At 36.9% G+C, this 17773-nt stretch overlaps 1 protein-coding gene across 1 annotated transcript in view; it reads right to left on the reverse strand.

Annotated features, from left to right (window-relative positions):
* Positions 1–403: 403 nt before the first annotated feature.
* The window catches only part of LOC141685731 (pentatricopeptide repeat-containing protein At5g16860-like), a 46531-nt gene continuing 29161 nt past the window's right edge, over positions 404–17773 (reverse strand). The window contains exons 3-4 of the mRNA XM_074490819.1: positions 767–1049; positions 404–716 (exon numbers count right to left, since the gene is read on the reverse strand). Of these exons, the coding sequence (XP_074346920.1) occupies positions 404–716; positions 767–1049 (596 nt within the window). The remainder of the gene's footprint in view (positions 717–766; positions 1050–17773) is intronic.

Here is a 17773-nt window from a genome sequence, read left to right on the forward strand (position 1 = left end):
CATTTGAGTAACTTGAATAGTTTTAAAACAACTTTAATAGACAATAACGATTTTAAGTTCCTCAAAAGACGAAATACATCATCTTAGATAAAGCCACAAACTACAAATTGTAAAGTTGCAATGCAATTCCATAAATTCATAAACTATTTCAGATCACACTTGTCAGTACAAATTTTTTATACATTTCTGAACTCAAACATTATTCTCGTAAACTAATCGTAGCGAACGTCCAATCAATTCCACTAAATTACAAGTATCTTCCTATTTCCTTATTACCTTCAATACACTACCAAGAGTATCTTTCCCTTGAAGTATAGCTCGCACGGTTGCACAACCTGACAAAATCGACAACATGTTAATAATATTAGGTTCTGATCCAGAGAGCTGCGTTTTCCTAAACACATCAAGAGCTTCGTAACCAAGTCCCATGTGCATAAACACCAATAAAGGCGCTCCACATAACCATATTCAAGTCAATCTTTTCCATTTTCATCCTCTCAAACAAGCTCAAATCATCTTCAAACCTCCCAACCTGAGAATAGCCAGTAACCATCGTATTCCAAGAAACAACATCCTTCACCTTCGTCCTCTTAAATACTTTACTCGCTTCATCCATTAACTCACACTTTGTATACATATCCACAAAAGTATTCCCCACAGATACATCCTCAGATTGCCCACTCCGAACCGCATGCCCATGAACCTCCTTCCCACTCCTCCACACTTTCCCAACCCCACAAGCAGGAAGAACATTAAAAAGACTAACCGCATCCGCCCTCGTACCAAACTATCCCTTCTCCACATCCTCTCAAACAACCTCAACGCATTCTGAACATCCCCGCTCTGCGCATATGCAACCATAATCGAATTCCCCGAAACAACATCCTCAACCCCTCTGTGACATATTTCATCAAACACCTTCTGCGCATCCCTCGAAACCCCACTCTTAAAATACATCATCGCAAGCGCATTACAAACAAACACATTACACTCCACAAACCCTTTCTTAACCACAACCTCTTGAACACAAAACCCCAAAACCCATTCCCCTAATATCAAAGTCTACACATCAATCACTAATAATAGGGCTCAGCTGATTGAATTGTGAATTACGAGAATCAATAAGGTAGAATAGTTCAGAATTTAATTGAGAATAATTTGGATATAAGAACCTGTATATATATTTGTGTGTGGAGAGAGAGAGAGAGAGGGAAACAGAGTGGGGAGAGAAAAAAGATGGCACAGAATTTTGATATGGGCCGGGTTGTTTAAAACGTAAATTTGCAATTTAAATTTCAAAAAAGTAGTAAATTTGCAATAACTATTACAAGTTGGTATATTTATAAATAAATATCCCAAAATTGGTATTTTTGACAATTTCCCTTTTTCTTTTACCGATTTAACCAACAAACTTTAAATAATTATGAAAATTGGAGTCAAAGTTAACCAAGGTTAACTTGAATCATATAATTATTGCATGCTTAAAATATAAGTACACGGCAGCCACATCAGCATACTGCATGGCTGGCCTTTCCGGCACTAGTGCTCCATGATAATTATAGAATAATTAATTTATATTATAACTTAACTAAAAATGAAGAAATGTTCCAAAAAAAAGAAGACATAAATCATTTGTAATATATAAGTGATGATATCAAATATCACTGGAGATAACAATATCATTAGTGTCTCTGATCAAAGTATGAAGCAAGCCAGATGGACATCTGATCTAAGGAGGAGATTAATGAACTTTTATTTTTGGTAATCAGTTAAACTTGGGACCAACCCTAAGTAAGTTATATCATTATCTTAATTTGTATTTTGTACTTATAATACTTAAAGTCTGTAAAAATGCAAAGGAGCAGACTGGAGTCTTTTTCTTGAAACAGTATCAAGCCTAAGGATTCTATCTGGAAGAATATCAAGAAGATCATGCCTCAGAAGAATTTTGAAGAAGCTTGGAGTTGAATAAATCTGTTTGGAGAAAAATATTCTAAGTCAAGATCTCTACAAGTCACAGATTTAATATTATAGAGAAGTCATTCGAGAACTCAAGAATGGCTTATCGAGAAGTCAAGAAAGCTACTAGAGAACTCAGGAAGATATCGAGATGCCAAGTTGAAGAACTGAAGATTGGAGATATCGACAAGTCATTCCTTCACTAGAGAATTCAGAGTTATCGACAAGTCTACATTCAGTAGAGAACTCTGAGTTATCGATAAGTCAAGTTCTACTAGAGAACTCAGAGATATCGATAAGTCAAAATTCACTAGAGAACTCTGAGATATCGACAAGGTAAATTTTGACTTGATAACTCTGAGATATCGACAAGTCAAGAAGCCACTAGAGAACTAAGACTTATCGATAAGTCAAAGTGTAGATGTGAAGACTAGAGATCTCGACAAGCTGCAGACCTCTACAAGCCAAACTAAATATGGAGTGCTAGAGATCTCGATAATCCTATATTCTTATTGAGATGTCAAGTATTCTATATACCTAAACTGGAGATCTCGATGTACAGTCTTAAAGTACAAGGTTGCAGATCAGTTCAATATTCAAGATAAACAATCAACAAACAATCCAACAGCTGGATTGACAAGTCTACAAAAATCATCTTGAAGAGTGTGCAAGATCAATGGCAAAGATTAACTGATAGAGGAAGATTAAAGTGAACACGGGATGCTAAAGATATGCTAAGCCAGAAATGGAAGATCTGCTTTTGTATAAATAGAAATGACAAGTGACAGTTTAGAAAATCTAATAGCATGTTTTATTATCCACTGTGTAAACCAGCAGTTAACTGAGTTATAAAGGTAACACTGGTCCTTTAGTAAGTGGTAAAAATTTAGATCAGATTTTTTATAACACTCTCAAGGAGAAGCTATGCTCTTTATCAACAAAGAGCCTATAAATTTTGTAGCAAAACAGTCTTAATTTTAATATAAAATTAAGTGAGTTTTGAAGATTTGTGTTCTTTACTTTTCTGCAAGTTTAAATTCTGCATGAACACATTTCACTAAAAGAATCAATTTACGTTGTTCAATTTCAATAAAAGCTCAAAAACAGTAAAACACATTCACCCTGCTGTGTGTTATTCATTTCCTAACAAGTGGTATCAGAGCAGAAACTGAAAGTAAACAGATTTATGATCTTGGAAGAATGAATACACAGAAAATCAGTAGCATCAAAATTCCTACCTTTGACAAAGCTAACTACACTCTTTGGAAAAAGAAAATGATTTTGTTCATCAAGATGGCCAATCCACTCTACATTCAGATCCTCAAGGATGGACCTTTCATTCCTACGGTTAGAATTGAGGAATCTACAGATGGAGACAGGATTATCCCAGCTCTTTATGCTCCAAAATATCCTGCTGAGTATACTGATCCTAAAAAAGAGAAAGTCTCCCTGGATAGTAGCTTGCAACTAATATTGATTGAGTCACTTGACAATGTGATGTGCAACAACATTGTCAACTATGACACTGCCAAGCAAATATGGGAAAAGATTGAGATACTCTGTGAAGGAACTGAAGAGGTTAGGTCAAACCAAAGAAGAATACTGATTTCATAGTATGAGGGTTTCATGGCTAAGCCAAAGGAAAACATTACTAATGTGTTTGAAAGATTCAATAAGCTGATAAATGACTTGCAACTTCATGACAAATACTATGAAGCTGAAGAAGTGAATCTAAAGTTCCTGCTTACTCTCCCTGATCATTTAGAACAGAAAATCTCAGCAATCGGGGAAGGAAGAGACTTAAGCAGAATAAAACTGGAAGTTCTATATGGAATTCTCAAAACATATGAACTAGAGATGATTCAAAGACAATCATTGAGATCTGGTCAAGGACATGTTGTGGATGGATCAAGTGCTTTAATTTTAAATGAAAGTCAAACATCCAATGATAAACCAAGATCTCAAACTCCAGTTGCCTCAGCAAGAGAGCAAAGAACAAGTGATTCACAGGAACAAGTCATTCTAAAATTGGAATAAGATGAGTTATATACTCTTGAAGAACTAGATGAGCTAGATCAGTCAATGGCTTATTTGGATAGGAAATTCTCTAATATTAGAGTAAAGAAGCCAAGATACTTCAAGAATAAAGCACAGTCTTTCAACAAAGACAGTAGCTGGAAGGAAAAAGGGAATTATAATTTTGATAGCAAGAATGGCTACAAAACTGGATCTGTTAACAGATCTAAGATAAGGTGCTTCAATTGTGATGAACTGGCTCACTTTGCTACAGAATGCAGGAAACCCAAGAAGGTATCAAAAGATAAAGCTTATCTTGAACTTGAAGCAATGTATGAAGCTCTTCAGAAGAAACAACAAAGCAAAGCTTATATTGCAAAAGGTAAAAGTTGGGATGACTATGAAATTGATGAAAATATAGAACTTGGAAACTATGCAGTCATGGCTTTGGAGCAAGGAGAATCATCTTCATCTAAATCACATATACCAACTCTTACCACCACTGATTTAAATGTGAATCAATATAAGGAAACTGTTGAGAAGATGAGCACATAAATGTTTCACATCCAAACAAGCATGGTTGCTGCTAATGAAGAAGTTAACAGATTAAAAGCTTGAAAATGAAAAACAAGGAACTAAATTGTTGACAATGGAGCTTGAAGCTTTGATACAAGAAAATGGTTATTTGAAGAACAACCTCAAGTGTGCAAATGAGATTGAGGCTGTGCTAATGGAAAAACTGGAGAAAAATGAAGTAAGGTTGAAGTCTTTCAATAATATATATGAATTGTTTGGTCAGTACCATGAGAAAATCAAACCATGTGCAAAAATTGCTATTGGTCTTGATTATGACGCTTTGAACAACAAAAAGAAGAACATAAGGGACAAAGAAAAAGCAACAGAGAATGAAAATTTTCCAGCAATGCTGAAAAAGGTTGGGTCACCTATGTTTAAGGCTTGTGAAGTAAACTTCAGTGAAGAAAAATTGATTATCAAGCAAGAAATTGCAGATGAGGATAATGAAAAGAAAAATGAAAAGAAAAATGCAAACTGAACTCAATCTTCCAAGGTTGAAGAAAATCTCATGAACAATCAAAGCACCAAGACTCCTTTCAAAGAAACCAAGATTGAAGATGTAAGAAAGAAGAAGAAAAATAGAAATGGGAGAATAGGGATAAACAAAAGCAATAATCTGGACTATGTTGCAGATGCTCCTGGAAAGAAGTGTGAAAAATGTGGCTCTTCAAATCATTTAACTCACCTTTGTAAGAAGGTTGTTAGTAAGCCAACTGAAGGAGCTTGCAAATACAATGAAGCAGATTTAAATGATCCCTACTCATTTTGTGATAAGTTTGACTGCATTCCTTGCAACTTGAAAGTGATGAAGAGTTGCCACAAACTGATAGTAGACCTTAAAGAAACAAAAATTGAGTCTACATCAGAAAGGGAAAATGCACGACAATCATTGACCTCTATTTTATCTGAAATAACTCACTCTACTTCTGCTAAATCAGTTAACAAGAAGAAAGTACCCAACACTGTTTGGGTCACTAAATGATAAGTGGCATTTTATACCACTTAGAACGTCTTATAATGGCTTGAATTGATGTCTTGAAATCAAGTATTTTTGTGTATTTGATGTGTTTTTCTAGTGTTTTTACATTTTATGGTATAACTTGCATAATTAGGGAGATTTCATCATAATAAGCCTAGGGAAGTACTTGGAATCAGTTGCGGGGAGTCATGCGAAAAAATCAGCAAAATCATAAGAGAAGAAGTGGAATTTTCTAGAAACTGTGCAGGCGCCCGCCTAAAGCTTGCAGGAGACCGCCTGGAGAGCAGGCGCCCGCGTGGGAATAGAGGCGGACGCCTGGGGTCATAATTTTAGAATCTGGATTTTCTAATTTGACTTCTATTGGGCTTCTAACGGCGCTGTCTCTTGTGGACTCTTATATAAGCAATCTTAGGAGACGTTTCACAACAACAATTGACAAGCGAGGAGCAAGGAGAGAAGATTCAGAAGACAGTTTTAGCACGCAATAACGAAGAAGAGGAAGCATATGTTATCTTGTGATTCTTTTATTTGTTGTAACAGTGGATGCTAGTTTTCTTTACTTTGAACCTTAATACTCTTGTGACGTACTTTGATTTTATTAAGTATTTTTATTAGTTTATATTGTTGTGTTATTATCATGTTTTCATATAAACCCATGGTGACGATGAGTTCTATCATGGGCTAATCATGATCATGGGGTCGTAGCGGATTTACTAGGGATTTCTTTAGTTAATTGTTTAATACCTTGTATGTGATGATTGTATGATATCTAGCATAATGCTTATTCGTCTTATGTGCGTCGCGAACATATAAGATAGCCTGTTAATCTCTTGTCAAGCGACAATGAATCTTGAGATTTAGAACTTGTCATGCTAGCATAGGTTCATGTATTGTATGCATGATTAGTGGGTAACTCTAACCGTTTTACTTGCCCTGTGTAATCATAATGAATAACTCGCGCTTAAATCATTATGTTATCAAATTCTGTAGACATATAGGGTCTCAACATAATTGATGCCTATTCAACTTCTATCTTAATTATGGATGCTTGGTAGAATGGTACTTATGCAACGAAAGTTGGCTTTTATCAGTTTCATGTTGTTTGATTAATATCATCACCGTTACATGCTAAGGGTAATAACAATAACTATTGAATGAAGTAGTAATGAAGTTATGATCTCATGTATGTTTAATATTGTTAATTCAAGTGTTAATTTAAGTATTTAATTCTAGTAGTTAATAATTTGTTAATCAACCTTAAGTGTTATTGTCTTGACATTGAGAAGTAATCATACATTGGTGAGTAAGTGTTAATTAAATATAATAATCAGAGTCTCTGTGGGAACGAACTAGAAATCATTCTATATTACTTGTGAACACGTATACTTACGTGAATTATTAGCGCATGCTTTGTGCCTAACAATTTTTTGGCGCCGCTGCTGGGGACTCGGTGTTAATTTGTTTAGTTTATGCACTTTCTATCAGTGGTCATTAGGACTCATTGATTAAGACTTGTTACTTACTGTTTCCGGTTGTGTTTCAGGTACTCTAGCGAGCGTTTATGCAAACACGTTCTCGCACTCGCAAGAGGACTCTAGATACGGCTGAGGAGACATATTCACTTCTTGAGATTCCGGAGAAGTTAGATATTGAAGATTCGGATAAAGAGAGTGAAAAGAAAGAACCGGTAATTATGGGTGATCGTATAGTTCCAGCAGATCCAGCTCTTATGGACTTTTCTCGGCCTAAAATTGATGACATTCAGTCAAGCATCATTCATCCGGCTATTCAGGCCAATACTTTCGAAATCAAGCCGGGCACTATTCAGATGTTGCAGAATTCTGTTTCTTTCGGAGGTGCTGCGACTGAAGATCCCAACATGCATATCAGGAATTTTGTCGAGATTCGAAGTACTTTCAAATATAATGGTGTTACCGATGAGGCTATCAAGCTGAGACTTTTCCCATTATCTCTGAGGGATAAAGCTAAGGACTGGTTACATTCTTTATCAGCTGGGTCCATCACTACTTGGGAAGATTTTGCGCAAAAGTTTCTGGTAAAGTTCTATTCAATGGCCAAGACTGCAGCTATGAGGAGTGCTCTAACTCAGTTTGCGCAGAAACCAACATAATCTATGTGTGAAGCTTGGGAGCGCTACAAGGAGATTTTGAGAAAGTGTCTACATCATGGTATGCCTGACTGGATGGTGATCACTGGGTTCTACAATGGTTTGGGGGCCCAATCTCGGCCCATGCTTGATGCAGCTTCTGGAGGCCCCTTGTGGGCCAAAAGCTATACTGAGGCACATTGAAACTATGGTTGTAAACGAGTATCAAAACCCAACTCAAAGGATGATTCCTGGGAAGGTAGCAGGTATTCTGGAAGTTGATGCAGCTACAGCTATTGCAGCGCAGCTCCAAGCGCTGTCTTTGAAGATCGATTCTTTAGCCAACTATGGAGTCAATCAGATAGCTATTTTCTGTGAGCTTTGTGCAGGCTCTCATGCTACGGATCAGTGTTCTCTTGTTAATGAATCTGTTCAGTATGTGAATAATTATCAGCGACCGCAGCAGCCTGTGCCAGCTACGTATAATCCTAATAACAGAAATCATCCCAATTTCAGTTGGAGCAATAATCAGAATGCTGTTCAGCAACCATATCAGCAAGCTGTAAGTAAACAGTTTAATCCACCTGGATTCCAGCAACCTCAGCAATATGCTCAAAGGCAATCATATCATCAACAAGGAGGTGATGCTCCACCTTCGAGTGCTGATTTCGAGGAGCTAAAGCTGTTGTGCAAAAGTCAGGCTGTTTTCATCAAGACCTTGGAGACCAGGTAGGAAGGAAGCTAAAGAGCAAGTCAAAGTTGTTACCTTAAGGTCTGGAAAAATGGCTGAAGCTGAAAAGGCAAAGGATGGAGAAACTGAAGTTATAGATGAAGAAGAAAATAAAAAAGAGAAAGAGGGGGAACCAAGGAAGACTACTGTTGAACACACTATGCCTGAGGGTAATACAGGGGAGAAACAGCTCTATCCTCCATCACATTTTCCTAAGAGATTGCAAAAACAAAAGCTGGATAAGTAATTCGGTAAGTTTCTGGAGGTGTTCAAGAAACTTCACATCAACATACCTTTCGCTGAGGCTCTAGAGCAAATGCCTAGTTATGCGAAATTCATGAAAGGTATTCTTTCAAGGAAGGTGAAACTGGATGATCTTGATACCGTTGCTCTAACGGAAGAGTGCAGTGTTGTGCTGCAACAAAAATTACCTCCAAAGCTTAAGGATCCAGGTAGCTTCACCATTCCTTGCACCATCGGCAAGTTATCATTCGACAAGTGCCTTTGCGATTTAGGAGCAAGCATCAATCTGATGCCATTGTCTATCTTCAAAAAGCTGAATTTGCCTGATCCAAAGCCCACCTACATGTCTCTACAATTGGCTGATCGTTCTATTACATACCCACGGGGCATCGTGGAGAACGTGTTAATAAAGGTGGATAAGCTCATCTTTTCTGCAGACTTTGTCATTCTGGATTTCGAGGAAGATAAGAAGATTCCCATAATCTTGGGAAGAACTTTCTTGGCTACAGGTCGTACCTTGATAGATGTGCAAAAAGGTGAACTTACTATGCGGGTGCAAGATCAGGATATAACATTCAATGTATTCAATGCAATGAAATTCCCTACAAAAGATGAGGAGTGCTTCAAGGTGGATTTGATTGATTCTGCAGTAACTTCAGAACTTGATCATGTGTTAAGGTCTGATGCCTTAGAAAAAGCCTTATTGGGGGAATTTGACAGTGAAGATGAGGAAGGCAATGAGCAACTACAATATCTAAATGCTTCTCCTTGGAAGCGAAATCTAGACATGCCATTTGAATCTCTTGGTAATACTGATCTCAAGAATGCTGAGGGAAAGCTCAAACCATCTATTGAGGAAGCACCTACTTTGGAGCTTAAACCATTGCCTGAACACTTGAGGTATGCTTTTTTAGGTGATGCATCTACTTTTCCTGTTATTATTGCATCTGACCTTTTAGGTAGTGAGGAGGACAAGCTCTTGAGGATCTTGAGAGAATTCAAATCGACCATCGGATGGACTATAGCAGATATAAAAAGGATCAGCCCTTCGTACTGCATGCATAAAATTTTGCTAAAGGAAAGTAGAAAGCCGACTGTTGAGCAACAGTAAAGACTTAATCCTATCATGAAAGAAGTGGTGAAGAAGGAAATTCTAAAGTGGCTGGATGCAAGAATCATATATCCTATTTCTGACAGTTCTTGGGTGAGCCCCGTGCAATGTGTACCTAAGAAAGGAGGTATTACTGTGGTAGCAAATGAGAAGAACGAGCTCATCCCCACTCGAAAAGTCATAGAATGGAGGGTATGCATGGACTACAGAAAGTTGAATAAAGCCACGAGGAAGGATCACTTCCCTCTTCCATTTGTTGATCAGATGCTTGACAGGTTGGCTAGTCATGAGTATTATTGTCTTCTGGATGGCTATTCGGGCTATAATCAGATTGTATTGAACCAGAAGATCAAGAAAAGACTACTTTTATTTGTCCATTTGGCACGTTTGCTTTTCGAGAGTTTCTTTTGGCTTATGTGGTGCACCTGCCACTTTTTAGAGATGCATGATGGCCATATTTCCTGATATGATTGGAAATAATGTCGAAGTATTCATGGATGATGTTGTGCATATGTTGTGTACTTGATGATGACATAAACAAAACACCTAAGTAGATTTTACTTAGTGAAATAATGTAGCACTCGACGGATAAGAATTATAGTCCCGACGGATAACTCATTATAGTCCCGACGGATAATGATTTATTATCCATCGAGTGAGTAGCTTATGTAATAATGAGTCTGTAGCACATTTCTGCATACACCTTTGTATAGAGTCTGTAGTAGCATATAAGTCATGTGGACTTTAACTAGATATGCAGAATAGGTTGATTAATTGTACATAGATGATGTCTTGTAATTCTGCATAAGTGAAATGAAGTCAAGTGCCTGATTGCTACCCGACAGATAAACTACAAAGCACCCGACTGATGATCAACAACCCAACGGATAATCAACAATCCGACGGATGATCATGAACCCAACGGATAAAGAATTCAAACATCAGTTGATAGTGACAACTGGTCACATGCGTCAGGATGTATGCAAATGGAATGAGGAAGCCTATTAACTGGGTAATAGAGAACAAGGTAGCAAAGCATAAAAACTGATAGTTTTTATAATGATTCTATCTTTTGACTTTATAATCTTGGTATTATATAAACCAAGAAGTAGAAAATAGAAACAAAATTCTGAGATACAAAAAGTCAGAAACATTTGTAAGCATAATTATTAGCATTTCTCTGTATTCTCAGTAGTTCAAATTTGTAAGCAGTTGTGAGCATTCTTGCACACAGAGTTCTCTCGATATAATATATATCTCTGGTGGAATTGTTTAAATCCACCAGAAAGTTTTTAAAGAATCTTGTTTTTAATTACTTATGTTTTGATTCACTTAAATTTTTATTCCGCATTGTGCTAATCAAAACACTTATATTTGTATTCGAGTTTGAACATTTTTATTTTAAGAAAAATATTCAAGAATTCCATTCAACCCCCCTTCTGTAATTCTTGCTATATTGTTAAGGGACTAACAATTGGTATCAGAGCAAGCTCTTAATCTACAAAGAGTTTAAATATCAAAACAATTCAGCAAGATGAACAAGAAGGATGTTGGAGTCAAGATTCCTTTTCTAGATAAAGATAATTACCATCATTGGAAGGTAAAGATGCATCTTCATATGCTTTCTCAAGATGAGGCCTATGTGGACTGCATAGAAAGAGGCCCTCATGTTCCAATGAGAGCTGCAACAGGAAAGGAGCCATCAGTTCCCAAGCCAAGGCATGAATGGTCTGATCCTGACATTGAACAAGTCAGGAAGGATAAAAAGGCCATGAATATTCTGTTTAATGGAGTTGATGCAGACATGTTTGACAACATTATCAACTGCAAAACTGCCAAGGAAGTCTGGGATACTATACAGATAATCTGTGATGGTACTGAGAAAGTTAGAGAAAATAAGATGCAGCTCTTGATTCAGCAATATGAGCATTTTCACAATGAGGAAAGTGAGTCTCTCACTGACATTTTTAGTAGGTTTCAAAAACTACTAAATGCTCTTAAGATGCATGGAAGAGTCTATCAGACTAAAGACTCTAATATGAAATTCCTTAGATCTCTTCCAAAGGAATGGAAACCAATGACATTCTCATTAAGAAACTCACAAGATTATATGGAGTTTACATTGGAGAGACTGTATGGCATCCTGAAAACCTATGAGCTTAAAATAGAGCAGGATGAAAGGATGGAGAGAGGAAAGAAGAAAGGAGGATCCATTGCACTAGTTGCTGATTTGGAAAAGGAGAAGGAAGTGAAGATGGAAGCTGTTGAATCAACTTCTAAGGTCTGTGAGAACAAGGGCAAGGGGCTTGCAGTAGAAAGTGAAGATTCATTGAGCCAAGATGACATGGAGGACATTGATGAGCACCTAGAATTTCTTTCCAGGAGATTTGCCAAGCTCAAGTTCAAGAAGAACTTTGGAGCAGCCAAGCCAAATGAAAATATGGTGGATAAGTCAAAATGCAAATGTTTCAAATGTGGCTCAGCAGGGCATTTTGCCAATGAGTGTAGAAAGTCAGATTCCAGTAAGAAAAAGTTTGAGTCTGTGGATTATAAGCAAAAATACTTTGATCTACTCAAACAAAAGGAAAGGGCTTTTATTACACAAGAAAATGACTGGGCAGCAGATGGTTTGGATGAAGATGAAGATGTCAGCTATGTCAATCTGGCCCTAATGGCCAAGTCTGATGAGACAGAGACAAGTTCCTCAAGCAATCAGGTAATTACTACAAACCTTGCACATCTATCTAAAGCTGAGTGTAATGATGCCATAAATGACGTCTACAGAATTATATCATTTGCGTGTTACACTTAAGTCTCTTACTAAAGAAAATGCTAAAATCAAAGAAAACAATTTGTTTTTAAGTGAGAGGAATAATGTGCTTGAGTCTCAGTTTATTGATTTTGAGAAATTAAGAATTGAGTGTAAGATTGCCAAGGAGGAATTAACTGAGTCCTTGAAAAAGGAAGAGATTTTAAAGAAGCAACTCAAACGTGAACAAGAGGTGATTAAAGCATGGAAAACATCCAGGGATGTCCATGCTCAAATCACCAAAGTTCAAGGAATTGAGTCTTTCTGTGATGAAGCCTGGAAAAAGAACAAAGAGAAACTAGAACCTAATTTGGTAGATGGACTGCTAACAGATGTAGACTCGACGGATGATGAGGACTATCCATCTGATAACAAAAAATGTTATCCGTCGAATGATGAAAATCCTCATTCGTCGGCTGTGAGCAAGCCCATTAGCAAAGCCAAACTAATCAAGCTGAATGAGAAGTATGGGTCTGTTTCCAAGAAATTTGTTTCAGGAAAGTCAAGTCAAGTTAAGAAAGGGAAAAAGGCTAATGTTGGTCACATGACTGTCAAACAGTTAAGTGACAGACTTGAGAAAATTGAGGAAAAAATAGAGACCAAAAGGAAAAATAATAGGAATGGTAAAGTAGGGATTAACAAACACAATAACTACACACCTGATAAATATGCTCCTAGAAAAATCTGTGTCAAGTGTGGTAGTGTAAATCATTTATCAGTTAATTACAAATCTGCCATGCCTACTCCCATGTCTGTTCAGTCTCAATTTCCTAACATGAATGACATGCCTCCCATGCCTGTTAATGCTATGCCTACACAGAACATGAATGCACAGTTTGCTAATATGCCATTTGCACCTAATCCTTATTATGCTGCATATAGTATGCCACAAATGCCATTTAGCATGCCTTACTGGAATAATATGTTTACACCAAGCATGCCATTTCCTGTTAGTCATAATATGCATGAAAATTATGTTGCAATGAATGGTTTCAAAGGTCCAATCCAAATGACTAAGGACAAATCTGAAATTCCTAAGTCAAATGAGATAAGACCTAAGAAACAGAAAAAGAAAGCTAACAAGGCAGGACCCAAGGAAACTTGGGTACCAAAATCAACTTGATTTGATTTTGATGTGTGCAGGGAAACAGAAATAATCTTTGGTACTTGGATAGTGGTTGTTCAAGACACATGACTGGTGATTCTACCCTGCTCACAGATTTTAAGGAGAGAGCTGGCCCAAGTATCACTTTTGGAGATGACAGCAAGGGTTATACTGTGGGATATGGCTTGATTTTAAAGGACAATGTCATCATTGAGGAGGTTGCCTTAGTGGATGGTCTCAAACATAATCTGTTGAGTATCAGCCAGCTTTATGACAAAGGCAATTCAGTAACCTTCAACTCAGAAGCCTGTGTTGTGACTAATAAAAGAAGCAACAAAGTAGTTCTCACTGGTGTGAGAAGAGGAAATGTGTACCTAGCTGATTTCAACTCAACTAAAGCAGAATCTGTAACTTGTCTTCTCAGTAAAGCAAGTCAGGATGAAAGTTGGCTATGGCACAAGAAGCTATCCCATTTAAACTTCAAGACCATGAACGAGCTGGTAAAGAAAGAACTGGTAAGAGGCATTCCTCTAGTGGAGTTTTCAAAGGATGGACTGTGTGATGCCTGCCAAAAAGGGAAGCAGATCAAAGCATCATTCAGGAAGAAACTTGATTCAACAATTGAAGAGCCTTTGCAACTTCTTCACATGGATTTGTTCGGACCAGTCAATATATTGTCCATCTCAAAGAAAAGATTTTGCCTAGTAATTGTAGATGATTTCTCAAAGTTCTCTTGGACATATTTCCTAAAATGTAAAGATGAGGCTAGTAAAATCATCATCAATCACATAAGGCAAGTCAATAATCATCCTGATTTCAAAGTTAGAAGAATCAGGAGTGACAATGGAACTGAGTTCAAGAATTCTGTCATAAGAGCATTTTGTGAAGAAAATGGGATTCTGCATGAGTTTTCAGCAGCAAGGACTCCACAACAGAATGGAGTAGTGGAAAGGAAGAACAGATCACTTATTGAAGCTGCAAGGATAATGCTTGAAGAATCTAAACTACCAACATATTTCTAGGCTGAAGTTGTAAATACTGCATGGTACACTCAGAACATTTCTCTGGTTAATCAAGCAAGATGCATGACTCCCTATCAATTGTTCAAGAAAAAAAAGCCAACTCTAAACTTTCTTCATGTCTTTGGCTGCAAATGTTATATCCTGAGAAATCAAATAATCAAAATGGGAAGTTTGATGCTAAAGCAGATGAAGGAATTTTTGTTGGATATGCTGTTGGTAAAGCATATAGAGTCAACAATCTAAGAACCAACATTGTTGTAGAATCTATACATGTTGTGTTTGATGATAAAAAGATTGAAGGACTGAAAGATGGAGATTACCATGAGAGCCTCAAATTCGACAATGTGGAGATGGTTAGTGATGACAGTGATGATGAAAGTGATCAAGAAATAGTGTCTAAGGATAATGTAGACAAATCTACTACCAATGAAGCACAAAACTCAATATCCGTTGAGTTGCATAATGCTTCATCCGTCGGAAGGCAATCTGCGTTATCCGTCGGAAGACAACCTGCTTCATCCGTCGGTACTCAAAATTCACCATCCGTCGGGTTATCAAAAGGAGCAGGAGGTCAAGACAGATCACCTATAGAAAATTCCCATTTCTCAAATCAAAGATCCACAAACTCAGGGGGAGTTTCTAGCAATCAAAACTCAATCACACATTAAGACAACCATGAGGTCTCTTCATCTAGAGCTAATCTACCTCAACAAAGGAAATGGACAAAAGATCACCCCTTTGAGCTTATCATTGGTGATGTTTCTTCTAGAGTTCAAACAAGAAGAGCAACTCAGGAAGAATGTCTATACAGCAGCTTTCTGTCAAAGGAAGAACCAAAGAAGGTAGAAGAAGCTTTGTTGGATCCTGATTGGATTTTAGCTATGCAGGAGGAGCTAAACCAATTTGAAAGGAATAATGTATGGAAGCTGGTACCTAAACTTAAAGTAAAGAATCCAATAGACACCAAGTGGGTATTCAGAAACAAGATGGATGAAAATGGCATAGTAGTCAGGAACAAAGCTAGATTGGTTGCTAAGGGCTATTGTCAGCAAGAAGGAATAGATTTTGATGAAATATTTGCTCCTGTTGCAAGACTAGAAGCCATCAGAATCTTCTTAGCCTATGCAGCCCATGCCAATTTCAAGGTCTATCAAATGGATGTCAAAAGTGCCTTTCTGAATGGAGATTTGGAGGAAGAAGTATATGTCAGTCAACCTTCTGGTTTTGAAGATCCAAATTTTCCAGAATATATCTATTATCTTCTGAAAGCACTTTATGGACTGAAGCAAGCACCTAGAGCCTGGTATGACACTTTATCAAAGTTCCTTTTGGAAAATCACTTCACAAGAGGTACTGTAGATAAAACTTTATTTTTTAGAAATGTGAATGGCTCTAGTATACTTGTTCAAATTTATGTAGATTATATTATTTTTGGCTCTACAGGTGAGAAACTTTGCAAAAAGTTTACCAAATTGATGCAAAGTAAGTATGAAATGAGTATAATGGGAGAACTAACTTACTTTCTTGGTTTAAAAGTTAAGCAAGTTAGTGATGGAATATTTATTAGTCAAACTAAATATATTTTTGATCTTTTAAAGAAGTTTGATCTAATGGATTGCACATCTGCAAAAACTCCCTTGGCCCCTGCAACTAAGCTTGAATTAAACACTACTGAAAAGAGTGTGGATATTTCAAGTTATAGAGGCATGGTTGGCTCACTTCTGTACTTAACAGTTAGTAGACCAGATATAATGTTTTCTACATGTTTATGTGCTAGATTTCAGGCTGATCCTAGAGAATCTCACTTGATAGCTATTAAGAGAATTTTCAGATATCTCAAGGGAACACCAAACCTTGGCATTTGGTACCCAAGAGATTCTGGTTTTGATCTAACTGGTTATTCAGATGCAGATTATGCAGGTTGTAAAATTGATAGAAAGAGCACAACAGGAACCTGTCAATTTATAGAAAATTAGCTTGTGTCCTGGTTCAGTAAAAAGCAAAATTCAGTTTCTACTTCTACAGCTGAAGCTGAATATATTGCTGCTGGCAGTTGCTGTGCACAGATTTTATGGATGAAAAATCAATTGCTAGACTATGGTTTGCAAGTTGAGAGAATTCCTATTTTTTGTGATAACACAAATGCAATTGCCATCACTGAAAATCCAGTGCAACATTCATGGACAAAGCACATAGATATCAAGTATCATTTCATAAGAGAACATGTGATGAATGGTACTGTGGAAATACATTTTGTTCCAAGTAAGAAGCAACTTGCAGATATCTTTACCAAGCCACTGGATGAATCCACCTTTTCAAGGTTGGTAAGTGAATTAGGTATGCTTAATTACTCTCAATTTTATCTGAGTTATTTTGCAAGTTGGAATGTAGCCAGAAATTTAGTTGATTTTTCAGTCTTGGATGAAATTTTGGCAAGTCAAAATTTACATCTCGACGGATGACCCTTATTCATCGAGTTTAGTCATCCGTCGATATACTATTTGCTAATGAAAATCAATTACTTTTCTGGAATCTTTTAAAACTCGACGGATAACAATTTATCCTCATCTGTCAAATTGTCTTAATCTCGGCCGTTAATTCCCTGAACATTATCCATCGAGTATACTTACAGTTTGTAAGCATTACACGACGGATAATGGGTGGAATTTTTACAGTTTATTTTTAAACGGCTATTTTAGGCAATTTTCTACTGGTTAATTTACTTTACTTTATTATTTTCATCAGTTATTTTTGAGATAGTATAAAAGCTTATTTCATTGCAATTGATTTCTTTTATCATTCTCAAATTCAACTGCTCTAATTTCATTCTCTCTCAAGCAATTACTCTCCTTCTCTTCAAGCTTTCAATCTCTAACAATGGCACATGTAGTAAAGATTATGTCTCAAACTGGGTTCATTTATGAGAAGAACAATTTCACTGCATTGGTCAATAAGGGTATTCAGCAATCAGAGGACTACCACAAGATGATGGACTTTGTGAAGAACTGCAAGCTCAATTACGCTATGCTGGAATCACCCACAATCTTCTGTGAAGTTGTTGAAGAGATGTGGACCACTGCTATCTACAACTCTACTAACAAGATCAACACTCTAAC

This window comes from Apium graveolens, chromosome 9 (genome assembly GCF_009905375.1).
Source record: "Apium graveolens cultivar Ventura chromosome 9, ASM990537v1, whole genome shotgun sequence".
Taxonomy (NCBI): domain Eukaryota; kingdom Viridiplantae; phylum Streptophyta; class Magnoliopsida; order Apiales; family Apiaceae; genus Apium; species Apium graveolens.